Raw genomic sequence first — 20,604 nt, forward strand, 5'->3', positions numbered from 1 at the left:
AGGACAATCCCACCAATGAGAATGACAAATACTTTTAAACGGTATCACTTGTAAGAATATGCACTTCTTCAGCAGGTTGAAGAAATGGCAGCACTATACATGATGCCTGCACTGCTTATGAAGATTACCCCTCATCACCTGACTGTCCTTTAAGTAAAGCCCTTACATTCATATCATTCTATAGCTGCTATTTTTTCCTTCATGGTATCTTATAATTGGAGTACTATACATACCGAGAACACTTTTTGAAAATCTGTTAACTTACTTTTCTGGTGTAATCCTTTCCCGCAGACGATGTGGTGGTACTGGAGGTGGCACATGTGGAGGTGGTAAAGGAGACGAGACCTTAAAGGCATCGGAGCTACTGTCAGAAGCGCTTTTAGACAATGGTCTGTATGTCTGTGTCTTTGCAGCTGGGTGTGCCTGAGCAGAGAAGGATGGACTGTAGCTACCTAACATAAAACAAAAACAGAAATAGTCACAGCATGAGAATGAATTTTAATAAAACATAGAATGCTACAAGAATCCACAGTTAATTAAGTTGCAAGGTTATAAAAATGTGTAAACGCATTTTTAAAAGTATATTATATATATTATACGTACATGCTATGTAATTCATTATAATACTTTTCATACATTTATGTATAAAGCTACAGGACACACAGGAAAATGCAGTGAAGTTCAAAGAAATTAATGATTAATTGGGGGAGGGGGCAGGAGGGAGAGAAGAGTTATTAGCTGTATGTATCTATCAGAGCTGTTAATGACAACCAGTTATTAACCCTAAGGCTCATCCTGTCTCTCGGTTTTTCTATGTCCAGCCGGAGGAGGAGAGGCAGAAAATGCACAGTTCTTATATTGTTTTAATAATTACTGCTAGTTTGGGATGGGTAGGCAATTGTATATCTTGAATAGGATCTTGAATAACTCACACACACAAATGATCTCAATATTACGCTAAGAGGTAGTATGAGAGCATGCTGAATGCAACATTAACACTGAAATGGAAGAATTATGAATGGCATTTTTGCACAAGGCATGATGGTTTTTTTTGCACATATGGTGTATTCACACTTCCATTTTTGGTTCTAGTAAATAATTTTGCCACATGATTATAATATTCTGATTATTTATTATTATTTAACATATTAATACGTTAATATTAATATTATTAATTATTATTCAATTATTAATAATTAATAATATTATATGGTAATATTAATATTATTAATTAATATGTAATATTGTTTATTTATTATTATTTAACAATTATTTATCTATATGATTAATATGTTTTTCTTGTGGCTAAATGACATCATCACCAGTGCCTATAACAAATATGAACAAGTTCATAAAACAGAAGCATCTTTATAAGGCACTATTATTGCATTTTTAAGACTTTTTGTATTCCCATATATGTAATTAGTATTTGTACTTTCACACAGTAGATCTCTTTTCCTTTTTATTACGAAAGGCTGTGTTGCTTATACTCATTAGTGAAAATATCTGTAATGTAATCAGAAACTAGAGTATTACAGTGCACCCCATCTGCAGTAAGAGGCCCACAGTTGTAATACTTTTCTGTGGCAAGAATGAAACCAAAATTAAACTCAGTTTCATTTGAGAAAAAAGGCATGAAAAACACCAACTGAGATCAAACAAGATGATAAAAAGTGTTTATGCAAGCATTAAAAAAGCAAGAGTGAATAGTTAACTACCCCTGTTACTTGCTGACATTAACAAAAGACTTATTTTGAAGTGAGGGAATAATTCCTACCAGTACTGTATGCATAGGCAGTATTATACATGTCTGTGTCGTCATCTACAAAAAGAAATATACATGTTACAGTAATGTAGTATGTGCCAGTTTATCATAGCAACACAGCTTTGTTTTTGCAAATTCAAACAAGATTAGTACCATATCAAGTGCTGTATTTCTTTTTTTCATCTCATGTAGGCGTTTTCTGAATTCACTCTTTTCCTATTACACTTACCATAAGCTATTTTGCCATCTTGCTAGTGAAATGGTATCTTCTTGTAATGTCACCCAAGTTATATATTACTGTTTAGCCCCATATAAGTTATAGCTGTTTATCTGCTCTACTCCCTTCCCCAAGCCTACTCTCTACCTTTTGTCTGCGCTCCTCTCACTAGAGGAAGTTAACTCTAAAGTTACTAATGTTGCCAAGCTCCGTTTCAGCAAAAAGCAAAGCAAAGCAAACCAAAAAAAATTATATGGAAAAAAATGCAATTCAAACAGAAAACGTACCCTCAAATCAGCCTGCACTGTTCTAACACGTGAGCTCTCCAAAAGAAAGATGGTGTGGTGGGAGACTTACAGTGGCCAATCGCTCATCCCTGACACTAGAGATGAGGATTGCTTCACTGAATTCCATGGTGACATGGAATCACACTGGTTGCATGCCTATTTTAATCACTTTAATTTTTAGTTTTAGTAATAAAATAAATCCATTGTAAATATACAGTCTCTAGAAGAGGAAAATTGCTCTGTCTGCAGCAAACTCTGTAATCAAATTCAACCATTTGATTTGATTCACTGTCTCACACTTTGCGAACATTTGCATTTTCATATGGCAGCTAATCAAAATGAAGAAAAGTGCATTTTTTTTAATACCACCAAGAACTACACAGCCAAGAAAACAGCATACTTACCAGGCTTATGAACCATATGGATTTGCTTGAACATTGTCTTGTACCAATCCTTTGGCCTGTCAACTGTCTAAATAAAATATAGTTTTTAACAATTAACAATTAAATTCAAATAATGAAGAAATAAGAACACCTATGTGGACAGACCTGATCAGATATTTAATGTTATTCTGGACACAGGTTTAGTTTTATCATGCTTTGTCCCCCATTCATTGTAATCATTTTCATTCCATCTATTTCAGACGGTGTATTTGTTCCTCTCCCATCCCTGCAACAAGTTCTGGGAGGCACTTAAGACTGAGTAAGTTCTGTACTTTGATCTTGGAGAATACTTAGGAAGACAGGAATTCGTGCCAGATCAAGAGTTTATCTTCTTAGTGCCCTATATTCGACAATGATGAACGCTAGAACACTATACAGGAAAATACAAACACCTCAGCAATTATAAGCCTACAAGAAGAGCTTCTTTTTAACTCCTGGCAATTTCCAATTTATATTACCTTCAAAATACAATTGTTAAATGATGCACGTATACGGTGGAATACTAATGAGAAAAGAATTAAGGCAATACTATATTTAAGAATTAATGTTTGGATTGTAAACAAGCAGTATTTAATCAGCAGTATTTAATCAAACAGTATTTAATTTCCCTTTCCAGGCAACTTAATTTTCATTTATTCTATTTTGAGAAAAGAGAAACAATATACCTTTTAACATCACTCACTAAATTGTAGTTGTCTTTACTATTTTAAACTAAGCAGTCTAAAAGTTTCCAAACTCTCCTGATATCAACTTTTGACCATGTTTCTAATTGTTCTATCTTTTACTCCTTTGCATTTTGTATTTTTGTTTGAGTTTGGATGACAGTACTTTTGAAAAAGAGGTAACACAAAGGCAAACATATCTGCAGTATTATTCTGCTCAGATCCTAAATTTTTACTTGCTCCACTGTAGTCAGAAAAGCAAAAATTTTAATGCAGATGTACAAAATTATCTTAGAATGTGATGATGCACAGGAATAATTATGAGGACCCTTCTTATGGAGGGATCTTGCATTAGTTGATGCCAAATCTGCAGTCACACTGCCTACTTCTCTTTACTATGAAAAGTGAAAATCCACATATTATTATTCTCTACAAAATAGCCTCCAGATCTGAGTATGTTCACCTGGCTCAATGCCATCTTTACTGAATCACACTTTTGCCTTAAATACTTGTTAAAGTTACTGCATATAAATAATCTGTTTTGTTAACTTTGGTGAACTAGGCAGAAAATCTTCTCCATTTTGAGGAATTAACATCAGTTCTCATGAAATTGATACTAAATTACTTTAAAAAAATGTTTAAAGGAAGAGCTAACAGTTGGCTGAGGAACTCAGAGGTCTGTTGGGGAAGAAAGAAATTTAAGTGGCACTTTATGATTTTTACCCAGACCTGACTGCAAGAGAGGGATGGAGGAGATACAGTTTTGTACGAAGGCCTTCTGTACCTACAAACATTCCTGACTTCTGCCAATGAGAAGATTCTCAGAAGCAGATCTGGACCATTTTAACATTGTTTCCCTTAAACATCTACAGTAGCAGAACTCTGCTCCTACAAGATCATAAATGCTCAAAAGTTCACAAGCAAATCCAGCAGCTTTGAAGGAATTCATGCTGATATGGTTAACCTCCATGATGCTCCTCATTTCACACAACAGTACAAACCTATAATCATCCCATTCCTCTCTGATTGAATTGGGCCAAGAAGGGTCTTCAAAAGAGCTTGAACCAGTGGTAGGTGAATAGATAGGAAACAGTGCAAAAATACAACAGCTCTGACACTGCTGTTTGTCAAGGGACATCGATATATCTTTGCCATACCCTCCTAATCTGTCAGGTCCTCTGCTAATCCACAGGAGGCTTCCACACAGAGAGTAGCTATAGAGAAGCTGCCATGTAACTAGAGCAGAAAATCTCCCAACACCTTTCTGAACATTTGAACTGTTATCTCGTCACCTCCACCCCATCCCTCACCCCTGGGTTTAAAGCCTCAGACAATAATTTGACTTTACATTATAAACCAGATAGGATTAGTTCAGGAATAGAATAAATTAATTTTAAAATACGCGTCCTCAATCTATATTCACTAACCCCACATGCCAACATTTGTTTGAGGAACTAGCTGTATTCACAATGCACCAAGTCATTCAGATTACATCCTGCTTTGCATACATTATAGTTGTTGCAATTAAAGGCTGGAACACGTTATCACCATACGTGAATGAACAATTAGCCAAATAGCATGAGGAGGACATACGAGTATCTGCAATTGGTACCTAGGAGACTCCATAATCATTGCAGTATTCTAATAATCCATTAGAAAGTATGCATTTAAAGCAGGAATTTGTGGGTATTTATGATTTTCAGTGGACTTTCTGTGTGTATTTTCTGTGTGTATTTCTGTGTGTGTGTTTTGTTTTTCCTAGCTGAAATGTTACATCACTAACTACAGAAAAGAAATCTGGTGGGACTTGATTTTTTTCATTTTTATTAAACAGAGGCCTTTATAGTGCACAGATTAATTTTGATAGTTAGACATGAATCAATCATTTTGGATAGTCTAAAGCAGTGCAGTCATACTGCTTTCTGTGAATCTGTTTTTTCCTTTCATAGGACACTGTCAGTAGTGAAGTCTAGTGTTGCCATTTGACTGCTTTTCTGAGTGAACAGCTTTTTACTCTCTTTTTCAAAGACTTCATTTTTAAAGCCTTGGAATTTCATCATCTTTGGGGCAGGGCTTGGCACGGTGGCAGAACTTAACAATGATCTGAATTTTCAGGCTTCGGGTTTGCACTTCCCAGAGCTGGCAGGAGCTAAAGCGGTATGGAGGTAACATGCTGACATGGGATGGAGGTTCTGAGAGAAGGGACAGCTTTATAGCAGCCCTTCCCCTCTCAGCACCTTTGGGCAAAGGCTTTGCAGGAATGGAAAGCGAAGGGAACATCACTGCTTTCCCTGGCTGAACAGCTGTCACTAACCATGCTCTGAGGGAAAAGAGACTCGCAGGAGATCACTACAGCTTGAAAAATCGCTACTCCTGAAAAGCTCTCCAAATCTGGAATACAGATACTCTCAAATTCTTATTTAAAAGCTTCCCTTTGAGTAGCATAGCATTTGAGAACACAATGTATATGTTACCTATCACCTCTGAATCTGCATTTAATGCTTTTTTAATAGAATATTGCCATTTTCATTGAGATGGAAAAATAAGAAATTTATGAACTTTGCATGCAACCATAAGCTCAACTAATTTGAAAACTTTCTCCCTTCAGATGGTGTAAGTCTGAACTTTCTGGGAGAAGATTCCTATTCGGATTTCCCCCTGACCTTGGACAGAGAGCGAGTGATATATCCTACCTTCTCCTGTTCATGGGAAGTGCAGTTATAGCACTTTTGCATGCTTCTGCATAGTACTGCACTTCTGAGAGCTGTCAAGGTGCAGCATATTTGAGTTTTTGCTGACAACTGTATCACCTTTGTTCTCACATAACTGGGGTAACAACAGGCTCAAATACACTTGTGTATACTTAAAATGTAATCTCAAATCAATATCTTGAAAATGACCTCAAGTCCAGCTAAATCTTAAAAAAAAACCACTGTATAAGGACACAAAATAGCATATGAGACAGACAGACACAGACATGCTAGCATAATCCTATGCCTCATCATCAGAATCCGTTCTGTAACGCTAAGTTTACAAGCTGCAAGACATTTTGAAATTGAAATATAACCAAAAATGAAAGGCTAATCCAGATGAAAAATGTCCTAATTCAAATTACATTACATTTTCAGGAGAAAATCTTAGAGTATCAGACCATACAATCTGAAAGTTAAATATAGGTTGGCAAGTTGCCAACTCTGTTAAGCGCACTTGAGGGGGATTTCTGTTATATTCGTATGTAACTAATATGCACCCTATTAGACCAATCTGCTATTAAAAAAAAAAAAAGAACAGAAACAATGACTTTATCCTGTATAAAGCATAGGGACATATTTACTTAAAGAAGGGGTAGGAAGCTAGAGCATTACTGCAAAGAAATGTATTCATTTTTAAACGATTATGATTGTCTTATTTTTATGTCAAAAATAAAGCAAGAAATGCCAGTTTCCCCCCGTTCTTACCAAAACTGTCCCCAGCTTACCACTTATTCTGTATTTTTCCTATTGCTTTTCTCCATCAGTTCCTGCTTTTCCCCCTAATTTTTCAATCCATTGAACTGGTTCTTGGCAATTACACCACAGCCCCGTAAGTCAGTACTGGCAGAGAAGACATATCCAACAGCTGCTACATCCTTGCACCTCACAAAGACTTCACCTGCAAGGGCTCTGCTGCTTTCATCCTGGCTCCCACTCTTCTTACTCTTTCTCCGTCTAGCACAGCACTTCTCCAGCTGGGAAGGCCAGTAAGCACTTCCTTACAGACCTAGTGCAGCTGCCACTGTGCTCTCTGGACCAGCCAGAAGAGGCTGCCCTGACAGCAGAATGGAAAGAATGCTTCAGCACAATGAAAACAAAACTCTTCAGTCCGACATCCCGGGACCACTCAAGCAGTGACTAGTGGCAGATGATCAAAAGTGGGCTAGTCACAATGAAAAGGTTTCCACACTGTTTGTTTATGTCACCCACGGGCACTATGATCATATATTGCACTTCTGCAAAAATACGAGTCACTTAGATTATTATCTGCATGAAACTATTTGTTTCTATACTACACTGTTTCTATACTACACTATACTACTACTGTCAAATGACAACCACTGCTCCCCAAAATGCAGGAGTGTGAGATTTATATATATATATATATATATATACACACATATACATGTGTACTTGCACTTACACAGAAATATAGTACATATGAACTTGACTTTAGAAACAACAACAACACAATTATTGCACATCTCCAAAAGGGAAGGAACACAACTGAAGAAAGAAACAGAAAATTTTGATTACTTCTAATTAAACTAGAAACATGAAGTTGCCCAATTATGCTCCCATCAGCATTCTCCTTTTCCGTCAGCACACAATATTATATTCACGAGCTGCCTGATTACGCGTGCTGTATTCCTCATTATATAAGACTGGAAGAATGTGAAAAACCCATTACCAACAATCAATTCATTGTATGAGTTCATATACAGATTCCCCAGAATTTCCTACCGTTCTAATTGCTGTAGGGATTCCAGATTCATCTACCGGGCCAATCCCTGCATAATGTGGAGCTTTAATGACTGTAATTTTTTTTTCTTCCTCTGAGGATCTACAGATTGGTATTGTACTGGTAGTGCTGCTGCTGCCAACACTCTGAACATGCTGTGAATATGTCTCTGTGGACTCTGTAAAGATAACATGACAGAATATTGTATAATGATAAAATAATCATACTTGGCACTTGTAACACGCTTCCCAATTTCTGTATACTTTACAAAGAAGGACAATAATATTAAAAAACACATACATATATAACACTTCATAAAACCATCATCTTAGCTGGGGCTGAATTATAAACTTATTTATGCATTAGGCTATTAGACTAGATGTACTTCTTTGCTGCATCTTGCTCAGGAAAAAAGCAAAAAAACACAAACCCAGCGACATCTATTGCGAAATAGTGGGAGCTGAATCTTTCTCCTATAAACTCTTGCACCTTTCCTATCGATCCTTTATACTAATGACAGAATTTCTGAACTTCTCCTCCCCCAAATCTAGCAAAATATAGAAAATTATTGTTCTGTAAGCACAATAATACATTTCAGCCAGATCTCCATAAAGACTTAGGCGAAATGTATTTAGAAACATAAAGTTTGATGCATGATAATTACAAAAAACAAAACAAAACAAAACCACAAAAAAACATCCTACGTACAATTTTCACCTGCTGAAGTTATATTGGTTGTTTAAGTAGCTCCTTAGATAATCCAAAGAAATGGACCTCAGAAACTTGGCACCTATAGAGCAGCATTAGGATCCACCTACAGAACTTGTGAACTGTGCAGACTGCTGCTGGTTCACGGTGGTTTGCAATATTTCTACTCCTCTCCCCTGAATCCTTGTTTTTTTTTTTAAAAAAAAAAAAAAAAAAAAAAAGGCCAATACTACTATCTCCCTCTAAAATTTAGAGCAAGTCATTTATTTAACAAAAAAGCCCACCTCACTGCTGTGTATCATGTGACAATTTGTACTGCTGAAGATGATGGACTTCCTTCTCACATGCAGGAAGAAAAGCCCTACTCCATCAAGCAGTATGTTTCAATAAATTAGTGGGTTGCTATGACAAACCGTGTTTTGGTTTTTTTTTTTTTTTTGCAAGAGCAGGTACAGTGCCCACAAGACATTTCAACCACAAGATAAATTAATGTAAAGAGTAAAAATAAATATTCTAACACTACTGTTGAAAATTACAATTGCCTTTCATGTGACATCAACATCCCTTGATTATTCTCAAGAAAATATTTGGATTTTAATATAAATCAGTGAATGAAGCTCTGGTGACCGTAAGCTCTGATTTTAATTTGAATATTTCTGCTCACTCCTACTGCAGAGAGCTGGATTTGGCAGGACTATTTCAGCTGTTTACTCAAGTTTGAAGTCCTGCAAATAATCCAGCGCTACACATATATGGTGAGGGGCAACTCTGTGTGGCACATCTGAATACTTGGACCTTCTTCCCAAAATGCATGACGTTAAATTTAGAAAACACTTGGGACCTGATCCTTCATTCTCTGTCGTCCTCAAACTGAGGCCATCAGTCAGATTTTTACATTAGCAAGGAGAATAAATCAGACTTATTGTGGACCACAGAACTTCAACACCATACAAGAGTACAAATCATAGGAAAACACTTTCCTTGTTGCAGGTGTCTCTAAATCTTGATACACCTTTAGCTCAGCAACCTGGAAGCAGTCAAAGAATCTAGTATTTGGGGATGTGGAAAAACCCTTATGTACAGTTATGGCACTTAGTAATAAGATATGGACAGCAGCACCTATCTAAGCCCTAAGTCTCAGAGCCAGAACTGTCATTTAATTTCCCTTCACACAAAACAAAAAAAGTAAACTTCTGGACTACATCCAGGATCCTGGACCATGTATATACTCTTATCTGAATATGCAAACACTAATAGAAATAGCAGCAAGCAAATGATTGTACTTGCAGAACGAGATTGCACTGGCAAAGCTCTGCTATAAGGCTAATGTAAGTATTTAAACGAACAAACAAAAACAAACACAAAAACCCACCCCCCCAAACACAACAATGTCCTACAAAATACATAAACAAATTTTAAATTGACATGGCTTTAGGTGTTTAAAAGCCCAGAGCCCCTCCCTTTGTTGGCAGTATTTCGACTGGAGATAATGGGATTTGTGGGGAGAAGTAATGTACAAAGTTCGTCCTTGGTTTCTTAAAGAGGGCAAACCCTGAAATGGGCTGTACAGGTTGAGTTGTTTTAATACATGCTCTCTTTCCTCAGGAAAGCTAGCGGAAAAGTGGCAAGAGGTCACTCTCACAAACATAAGGATAAGCAATAAAACTTAATAGTAAATCCAGTTCAGGAGCAAAATTATATCTACCAATAAATGCTATTATTTTTTGCATTTACTTCCCAAAGTAGATGAATAGACAATACCTTCATTATGGATGTGAAGCACTTTGCAATTGTTTGCAATCTTGGCCACATGAATTGGAATACGTTGCGTAATGTATAAAGCAAACATTCTGTGCAAGGCTTACCCATCATCCTGCCATGCTGCATGATAACAATGTTGGAATTGAGAGAAGCTGGTGGAGGGTAAGCTGAAGAAGGGGAAAAAGGCCTTTGAAAGTGACTCACTGGGCTGGCAGCAGTGCCAGAGTTCCCATTCACTGTGATCTGAGCCTGAGAGAAACAAAACAATATCCCATTAAACCACACACAAAGCCCTCTGAATACCATCCCAAACAAAGAGTGATGTAAGACTGTCATCCACACAACAATTTCCAGTTGTCAGGTATCTAGCCGTTATTGCATCTGTATTCACTGAAATACAAATCTCATCATGTGGGGAACAGAAAGTGTTCCTTGTATACATATATATATATATGCATATATATATATATGCCTTGTACCTCCCCCCTTCCCTCCTTGTATGTGCTGCCTGTGAAAGCATGCTGAAGATGGGAAGGTGACAGAAGGAGCAGGGTTGAGGCAATAAAGATGAGCTGCACAAACAAGGTCTGCACAGATCTGACATCAATATAAAATGCAGATGGTAATAAAAGTTCCTCTCCTCGTGTGACAAAGGCTGCCTGCCATATATCGCTCACTCCAACAGACGCTTTCCCTCGATCCGCATGCTCCACCCCCATTGATATTAATGGGGACTGAGCAGACTGAAGGGAGAAGTCTCCTTAGGAGTAGCAAAAGTGAGGGAGCCAAAGCTTTAGAAAATGGAAGCCAGCTGGAGTGACTACAGGATGCTTATGCTAATCTATCACAGCAAAAATAAATGGCACTGATACACACACACACAAATCTACAAACAAAACCGAGCCATGACCGCAAATAGCAAATAAATAAAATGGGAGAGCTAAGCAAACTGTCAGTAAAACAGCATCACAAGCCAGCTGGGCGTTAGTCACAAAAGGTACTTCTGACAACAATCTGCTTCCCTCGCCCCAGGTTTAGAACCCCCACGCCTGGGCTGTAGCACATTTATGGGGAGCAGTGCAAGGATCAAAACAGAGACAGTGAGAAAGCACATTGAACAAAATGAGAGAGAAGTGAAAGGGAGGGAAGCTTTCTAAAACATCTCTTCATGCAGAACTCTTTTTTAAAATCTGAACATCTGGAGCGCTCCAAACTGCCCAGTTTAATATAGCAGAAGTCTAATTAAAATCCATAGCATATTATTATTACATTTGAAAATGAAATAGTTCATGACCTCTTATATACATTTGTGTTTGGTAGGCTGCTCATTTGATTTGTAATTTTTTAACATTTCAGCCTCCAGTAGGTAGGAGAGAGAAATGAATTGTCTCCTATACAAGCATCACGTGAACTCCTAGATGCTTCCAGGGGTTTGACATGTTAAGGATGCCTGTTAAAAGTGAGTTCAAAAGTTTTGTTGTGGTGATGTCTCCATCAAAACTTTTGTGTTTAAATACTTTCTCCCTTAATAAAATCAAAAATCAAAATGAAAAGTAAGTTGGCTTTTCTCACACCATTCTCCAAAAGAACTTGGCGCTCTATCAGCTCAAGGCCAGCATTTCAAGAGCTATGAAGTAATGTTTTCAGCTGAGGTTCTTCAGTGAGGCCAACCATCTCTACCCTAGTTCAGAGGTTCACCTGTTGTCCTCTTCTGCACATTGTCTTTTTGGGAGAGCTTGTTTCAAGGGAAGACAGAGTGCAGCTATGTCTGCAACCTTACACCTTCTTACTCATTTACTATGGCATTTGGTTCTCTGAAGAAAAAAGAACCAGTGTGAGTTCTTTGTAGAACAGGAAGCTACTCCTATGAACTTCTATAATAAAAAAATAAGACATTTGTGTGATGCGCTTTACCAAATGGCCAAGTCAGACAGTAAGGCTCTTACACTAAGTGGTACACAGTATTATGAAAACAGGATGCACACAATTTGCTGATGGACATCAACCGTTAAGTGTAGGCATAGAATGACCACATATGACATTTCTGGGTTTGGTTCTAAAGGTTTTAGAGAGGACAGCAACTCAAATAGTATAATTTTTTAGTTTTTAATTACTTTCCCGCAAAATTTTATTTTGTCGTCACTGTTAAATTTATGTATCTGATACTTATTGGACTGGTGGGAGGGTTAGCTATAAAAGATAGTTTTGAGAAGTTTAAAGATGCTTTTGGGACTGATGCTGTTTCTTCTCAGAGAATCAGCTGTAAAATCTTTTTTTCCTAAGCTCTCTTGACTAAGGATGTCAAGAATAAACAAAAATCCTCAAATTGGTTTTTGAAACTGTGGCTCCATCTTATGTAGGCACAGTGCTGGATGGCACAATCCTATATTGTTTTTATTGCTCTCTCAATGGTTTTCATCTACACTATGAACCAGAGTCTCCTTTAAGAATGAAGATCATTACAGAAATAATACAGGGATAGAGCCACTAACAGCAGATGTATATGTGTGCCACCAGCTTCCCCCTCGTTTTCTTATTTCACAGATACATTTACAATCATTTGGCCCTTGTGTACAGAGGAATGGAGACAAAGACTCTTGCACAAAGTAGAGGTGGGTCTTGCCAGCAGTTTAATCTCTCTGTGGGGCTCTTATGACTGTTTAGGAATTTTTGTCCTTTGGTGGGAGACTCGTCCATTCTCTTGTCCATTAGTGGTGAACCATGTTACATTCAACCCTGCCTGGCCATATCTAAGAGAGAAAATGGCGGCCAAACCTGACCGTAATAGATCCCTTTACAGGGAGACTACCCAAAAAAGGAATGAAAGGAAGGACTGTTCTCTTTAGCTTACAAAGAAAACAAATACAGTTAGCTGATTATTTTAGAAGGAGGTTAGAAGAAAATATAGATGTTCCATGCTTCGCATAGCTAGTAGATGGCCCTGCAGTGATTGTGCCTTATTTACACATACCACTCTATATTGATCATGGCATCTTTGATTACAACTACTGGACAGTATGCAGATTAACAGTACTGACACTTTGCAAAATTTTAGGCTTCACAGCTGTGTTACAAGAGTTAGGAGTGCCAGCTTTTACATGCCTGTTAATGTTTTTTAAACATCAATCACAGAACTGACTACAGATCGTTGACTCTCCTATGTGCAAGTTTGGGCTAAAACTACATTTTAGAAAATATATCTGAAATGAAAAAAATACATACACTGTTTGTTCTTTTTAGCCTACCAAGTGCTCTGTTTAGGCTGGAAAATGGTAGCGTGCTGAAGTACTTGTACAATGTTGAAATGCTGTTGTTACCCAGTAAAAGGTCTCAGAACATTTCTCAGTTTTGTAATTCAGCAATAAATTGCTCAATACTAATGAAGGCTCTGTTCTCACTCATTTTGGTCATGCAGATAATTTCAAAAGAAAAGTGATCTGGATTTGACCCAAATTCTATGCCTTCTCTCTACCCATACGTGAGTGTACTAAGGTACAGAACAATGAACATACATATAAAACAGGTAATTGCATGCTGTTTTTTTCCGTGAGTTAACTGAGAGGAAAGTAACAGGACACTCGGATACTAGAAGATTATTTATGAAGTTCACTCCTGTAAGAAACAGTGCTTGAGAGGGGGAAAGGTCAGTTAGAGGACAGAAAATCAGTTTCATGCAGTCAGTGGCTATAGCTGGGGGAAAAAAACCTGTGTTAAATATTGCCAACATTTACTACAAATTTACAAGTTACATTATTGAAATCTCTACCTCAGTATAAACCAAAAAATGGTGGTAGCCAAGAGGCTCCAAATCCACAAACCTGTAAATCATTAATAGTATTTTAAATATATCTCTAGAAAAGCTACAGACCACTTGCTTTTAATGCATTGGGAATGGATATTTATTGAATTTACTCTCATTTATTTTAAGCAAAATGTTCAGTACACCTTGGCTGACCACATATACGTGCAACAACTTGGTACCACTTCCCTGTCTATTACCAAATCAGCTATGCAAACTATTTGTTTAAACATCTGTTACAAAACATACTTTCAGACTATGAACCCAGAAAACTAACAGAGTACTCGTCTATGTAATGGGATAACAGACAAGTCTGAATTGTTTTTCCCCTCTGACAACCTGTTTGAACAAAATGGAGGAGGAAAAAAGGAAGGATAATTACATGTGAAGTGGCAGCAGTGTTGGTTAAGGTGGTGCCATCTGACACAGCAGACATCTGGCTCAAGGTTGGGGAAGGTGTTTCAGAGCAGTCAGTAGTATCATAGCTACAAGTCTGCAGCTCATCTAGAATGGCTGTGGAGGACTCACTCACTGTGCGGGAGGAGCACTCACTCATGGCAGAATCTGTGCTTACAGAGGCTGTTTCGTTCCTGTGGATAATACTTTCAGAAGCTAGGAATGGGTATTTATATGAAAATTGTGAAAGGGCTGGGGTTTTATAAAAGCGTGAAGGCAAAAAGTCATCAAGCGCTGGCAAAGAATATGGTACTAGATAGGTGCCACTGTCTGGTGAGAAAGAGGCTCTGTTAACTGGTACCACAGGAGGAGGAAGAGGCAGTGGAGAAGCTTCTGTTGCTGTTTGTCTGTGTGTCTGTGAAGCATTTACCTCCATCACAGGGGCAGTTACTTTCTGGTTTCCAAGCTGAGATTTGAGGGAAAAAAAATAAGAAAGAAACAGATTACCAAATGAATAAAAACGTTTCCCTTTGCCTCTTGCTGTGTGTAGGAGAATTACAAAAGTGTACGTTTTTCAGCAGGCCTAGGAAGTTCACATTCACATGGATTAGGAAATAAATCAACCATACTCTATATTAAAGTAGAAAAACATGAAAGAAATTAATGCATCAAATACTAGTGGAAGCAATGCCAGAAACCACAGTGTTTTGGGGATGAATATTCCATATATTGGAATATATGGAATGAATATTCCACAACATATTCCATATATTAATAGGGTCACGCTATTTTATACTTATACATAAATATGAGGCTAGAGAATATCATGCTCTTTTTTTTTTTGTAGAAGGAAAAAGGCATCTGTGAGCCTGATCTCTATAAATGTTACTCCTTTTTTAAATCAAAGGATGGGTACCATTTTGAAACTGTAACATACAGATGGGCAGGACTGCAAGCTAAATGGAAATGCTAGTATTGAATGTGCACATGACCCACAAGCAATAGATTGTGGATTTTTTTCCTCTTGTGATTGAATACTTCTTCTCCACTGCCTCACTGATAATAACGTTTGGATGATCTTGGAATTTCCAAGCACTCTGGAAGCACCCTGTCAGCCTACTGGATAAGGTGTAAGTATATCAACCTTTTCAACATCAGAGGACACAAGGATTGCTAAGCTATCTGGTATAAATACGAGGAAGAACAATGATTGGGAACACGAGAACAGGACAGGGATGATTTAGCACTGAAACAAAACACACTACTTGGCTGGCTTCAGCACCATTCCTTAAAAGCATAAAGGAATATCCTCAAAAGAGTGCTTCTGAAAATTCACACATTACAAGCTTTATGTTTTGATATTTCAAATCGGTCACAATACACCAGTTTTAAACTAGTCCTGAAACTGACTTTTAGCGTCTGCAAATTGTTTTTGAATTAAAGATACATGAAAAACATCTTGGTGTCCAGCCTTTGTTAATCAGACGCACAATTTTTTCTATATTGCCCATCAGCTGCAAGCTTTCCATCAATTTCTGAAATACATCAAAGTACTTCAGCACTAGTAGTTTCACTTTCGACAGAGCTGACAAGCTCTGGAATAGCTGCAGGGCAAGAACATTTGGGATTTAGAATTTATTTAAAAGAGAGGACAGTAGGATACCACATGCAGCAATTACTACTTAAAAACAAACAAACAGTATTTACTCATAAATATCACATTGTTACTGAAGATAATGCTTTTTTCCAGTGCTTGGAATATGCAGACATCTTTAACTCTAATCATTCAAAAATGTTTCAAACCATCAGATTAAAATGCCATTTTGGCATTTTAATCCACAATCTGAAAATATCTTGTAAAACCCTTATAGAAGACTTGGAACACAACCCAGCTTTTGCCACTTGTGAGAGATCACTGGGGGTCCAGTTCCATAATCCTTGCTGAGATCAACTAAAAGTTACACAAATAATCTTGGTGAGGTCAACAGGACCATTCCTATGAATAAGCATTTCAGAAAAGGATTTTCAGCATACGAAGAGATACCCAACACTTGTTCCAAATGGTTTGAAAGAACTGTTTGGCATTACTGGACCTATCGAATATACAAAAATAGCCAAAACCTACTGTTAAAATTTGCAGTTAAAACAGTAAAAACAAACAAATAAAACAAAACCACACATAATCAAACAGCTTAAAATTAAAATCTTATTTATCAGATATAATCTGATTTCAGTAAGCAATGTTTGAAATCTAAACCTTAAAAAAAATCTTTTTATATAGTAACTTTAAACAAATTACTTATTTAGAAAAATCAATAATCAAGTGGATGACTGTAAAAAGAAATAACATTTTTAGAGATAGCTAATTTGCCAATGGAAACATCAAATATCAAATTAAATAAACACTTAAACTTCAAATATTCAAATTAAAATATAATGAAAAGCAATCATAAAATGTTGTGAAACAGCTGGTCATAGAGCATAACATATCAGGGGCTAAAGATCTATGCATTTAACAACACATATAACAGTAATTTCACCTCACTGTTAGACACATAAAGGTAAAACATAACTATCCTTCATGATGTATTTCAACATCCAAGTCACAATTCAATATCTCTAGTGAATGACACAAACCAGGAGATAAAGCAATTATGTGTATGAAACTCTGAAGTTCTTGAGACCAGATATCCTCTCAGCATCCCCAGAAGAAAAGCTGCATGACTGAGCTACCATAACTAAATTGATCTCTGAATTGTTAAAATAAAAGGCAACTTTGGAGACTCAAGAAACCTGGTAAGCTTGCTAGCTTCAAACTGAGATGATTTCCTGCATGCTTGAGAAAAGTAAGGATGGACAACACAAGGAAAGATATTCAGGGTGCATCCAGAGAGCAAGTGAAATGGAATTCTTAAATAATTAAATACATTGTGCTTGGCAAATGATAGCTGATTTCATCAAGCCAAATTCTTAAATAAAATATAATGTTATGATTCTTACAACATTGGTAGAAGGCATGCAGCCATTCTAGGTACTGTTTCCCAATATGAAGTTTCTCAGCTTTGAAGGGAAAAACTTGAGTATTCTGGCTGGTTCCAGAACTCTGTCATAGGTGTAATCATCACTCTGGCAAAGAGTGGCTGAAAAGGTGGCTGAAAACAATATTTTTTTTTAAAAAAGCAAACTGTTTAAACCATTGAAAAAACTGGTCTTTTTCAACATGGAGTGCTGGCAAGCACTAAATAGCAGATACATTTGGCTACTGGTAAGCCATATTCTTCACCACTGCGAAAAATATGAGAAAAACAAGGTTGAATACATTCAAAAAACCTCAACTTTTAATACCAGTTCCATCCAGTGTGCTTCAAATTAGGTTTTGTTATTTTCATAGCCCAAGAAATGCTATAAGAAGTCATTTGGATTAACTGTCAAACAAGTATTTCATCTATTAGAATGATGAAACATTAGACTACATAATTATCTTGGGCTGTGGAGCAACACTTGAGAAATAAATATCAACACTGTCTTGGAACAAATTCAAAGTCTTAAGCACAGCTTTCAGCTGGTCTTCAGAAATGTTCACCTTCCACCAAATATTAAAATGTCATGCCTGAAGCATACAGTTTCCACCCAATTCACGTGAAGTAGACAGGCGACCCGAGAACAGGTTTTGTCCTCTATCATATTAACACAAGATTTGTGGAGTGCTGCAAGGTTACTCATGACACCAAAGTACTGGCCTTGCTTCAACAGTCAAGACACAGATAAGGAGACTCAGAGTGAATAAATTCATTTTGTTAATAAATAGCAGAGTTTAGTAGTTAACATTCAAATTAAACCCATACGCTTGTACAAATGGGTAAAAATACCTCTATTTTTATTGATAAAAGCTGATGTCAAAATGTCCAAACCGATGCTGCAAGTTACATTCCTATGGCCGTTTTTACTAAGTAACTCTATTATTCTAAAACTCAACGTACGAAGGCAATTCAGCCCTTGTGCAAAAATGCACTAGTGATATAGATGTGAAAAGGAAAATTATGTGCTGGATTTTCTTTGCTTGCTGTCTGTCCCCAAAATATTGAAACTGGTCTCCTCTCCCTTCTACATTACTCACTACATTGTCAATACCTACCATACAATAATGCCTGTATTAGACAAAGCTGTTCAGACATTTTTTTGAATTATAGGTTATTTTCTTAGATTCACTTGTCTACAGCTATAAGGCTGGCCAAGGAAATTTCTAAGACAGTAGCCTTGATTCATCCATGACACCAGTACTAAATCAAGTGTTCACCATCTGTGGAGTTCAAGCAACCAGGGCAAATGTTTTGCACCCTCAGTTTTAGAGAGCGGTATCTAGAACAAGATAGCACTCATAAAAGCAGGAACTAAATGAAGATAAAAATATGAAGTGTTTATTTCAGAAGTTGCAGCTCAGAGTTCTTCCATCACTTTAGAACTTCTACTTATAAGAAGCTTGGACAATAAAATTTACTTCCATCAGTCTCATATTAACAAATATTAATTTCTTTGTTGAAAAAGATTAAGATATGCAGCATGGTACAGAGTAGCAGGATCTCTCAAGACTGTAAGTAAACCAAAAAAAAAAAAAAACACCCTAAAAACACAATACTGAGTAACTTGAATGCTTCTCTTTTCATGTATGCTTTTCAAGGGTTTAACCCTTCTCTGAGTAGGAGTGTTTACAAAATGTCACTTGGTGAGTCATACCACACTTCTGCTTGCTCCTCAAGTTCCAGCAGATGAGCTCTGAAATGAAGTGCAAATAGGAGCACAGACATAATGAGAAAAATTGAACAATATTACAAAATTGTTGTGCATGAACTTGCTGGGCCATACAGGCTCTCTTTTTTTACAGTTGGCTGTGTCTTTGCACGCTTTGTGACATCATATAGACATACGTGTGCCATATGCACATAGGTACCTGCACACACACAACATTTCTCATTTACTACCTCTTAAGAAGTGATGATTAGCCTATCTTCCTCACTCCCCTCCATATATATAAACCCAGCTGCAGAGGGAGGGAGAGTTGTTTGTTTTTATAATGCCTTTCTGAATGTATTTACTTTTGTGAGTTCCTATGGCAGCTTTCAACATTGATGGTAGGTCTTATCTATAGCCTAAAAGCATCCCTAAAAAAAGAAAAATTTTGAATTGACAGACTATGGTCTGCTTATATAAGAGTAACTTAACTGCTATGCAAAGTCGTGTAGAGCTTGCAAATCTAAAACTATTTCAAAAATGAAAATACTATCATGCATAGTATACTTAATTTGTCTGTGTGAGGTAAATTGTAAACTTTACCAATACCATGAGATACAGTGCAGAAGTGGATCACAGTTTTTGGCATTCACTAGAACAGATCCAAGATTTCAATCAGAGTTCTCAGAAATCTTTTCAGACATAGAGTGGTAGCCTTTGTTTCTAACTGTAGCTGATGGCATCTTGGCTTTGGGACCTAATCTGATGCAGAATTTTGCAACGTCTTATATGACGACTTATACTCGTTTCACTGTATGTATTTTAACACAGACCTAGCAAAAACCACTGGCTCCACGGCTCGACCGTGATGCTAGATACACCTCTTCATACTAATGTTTAGAATTTATTTTGATGTTGAGCATCACGGATGATGTCAGCTGAATTTTGCAGGCAAAAGAACAATAAACGGATGCAGCCTGAAAGGCATGTATTCCTTAATGATCCCTGTGATCAGCTCAAATTTTCTTGTTTTATTCAAAGAACTCCAATTGACAGATTGCTTATTGTTCTTCCCACACACAGAAAGCAAGGAGAATACAGAAAAATAAGTGTAGAATTGTCAAACAATTTACAGCTAGTTTTGAATTTTGTCAGCTCATCATGAAACTAAAATAGATTCTAAAATAAAAAGAAACTGCAAAATGTGTTTTGACTTTTAAAATTCTAAATAAAAAAGAAGTAGCTAGAAGATGAGTTATTTACGATCATTCTGGCAATTACGAGTTTTAGTCTGGATGTTAAAAAAAGGTATTTCCCTTAATATCTGTTAGCTGTTGTAAGACC

The 20,604-nt window shown here is 36.8% G+C and overlaps 1 protein-coding gene across 17 annotated transcripts in view; it reads right to left on the bottom strand.

The window, feature by feature from the left end:
• The window catches only part of SORBS2 (sorbin and SH3 domain containing 2), a 160,082-nt gene that overhangs the window by 49,596 nt on the left and 89,882 nt on the right, over positions 1-20,604 (bottom strand). For 8 of the 17 annotated variants that reach the window (XM_066996226.1, XM_066996227.1, XM_048078364.2 and 5 more), the window contains 6 exons: positions 14,519-14,998; positions 10,442-10,586; positions 7,871-8,046; positions 2,674-2,740; positions 1,778-1,822; positions 266-452 (listed from right to left, as the gene is read on the bottom strand). In XM_066996226.1, coding sequence (XP_066852327.1) covers positions 266-452; positions 1,778-1,822; positions 2,674-2,740; positions 7,871-8,046; positions 10,442-10,586; positions 14,519-14,998 — 1,100 coding nt within the window. The other 9 variants (XM_066996234.1, XM_066996235.1, XM_048078383.2 and 6 more) reach the window with 7 other exon arrangements.

Source organism: Anser cygnoides, chromosome 4 (assembly GCF_040182565.1).
Source record: "Anser cygnoides isolate HZ-2024a breed goose chromosome 4, Taihu_goose_T2T_genome, whole genome shotgun sequence".
NCBI classification, from domain to species: Eukaryota; Metazoa; Chordata; class Aves; order Anseriformes; family Anatidae; genus Anser; species Anser cygnoides.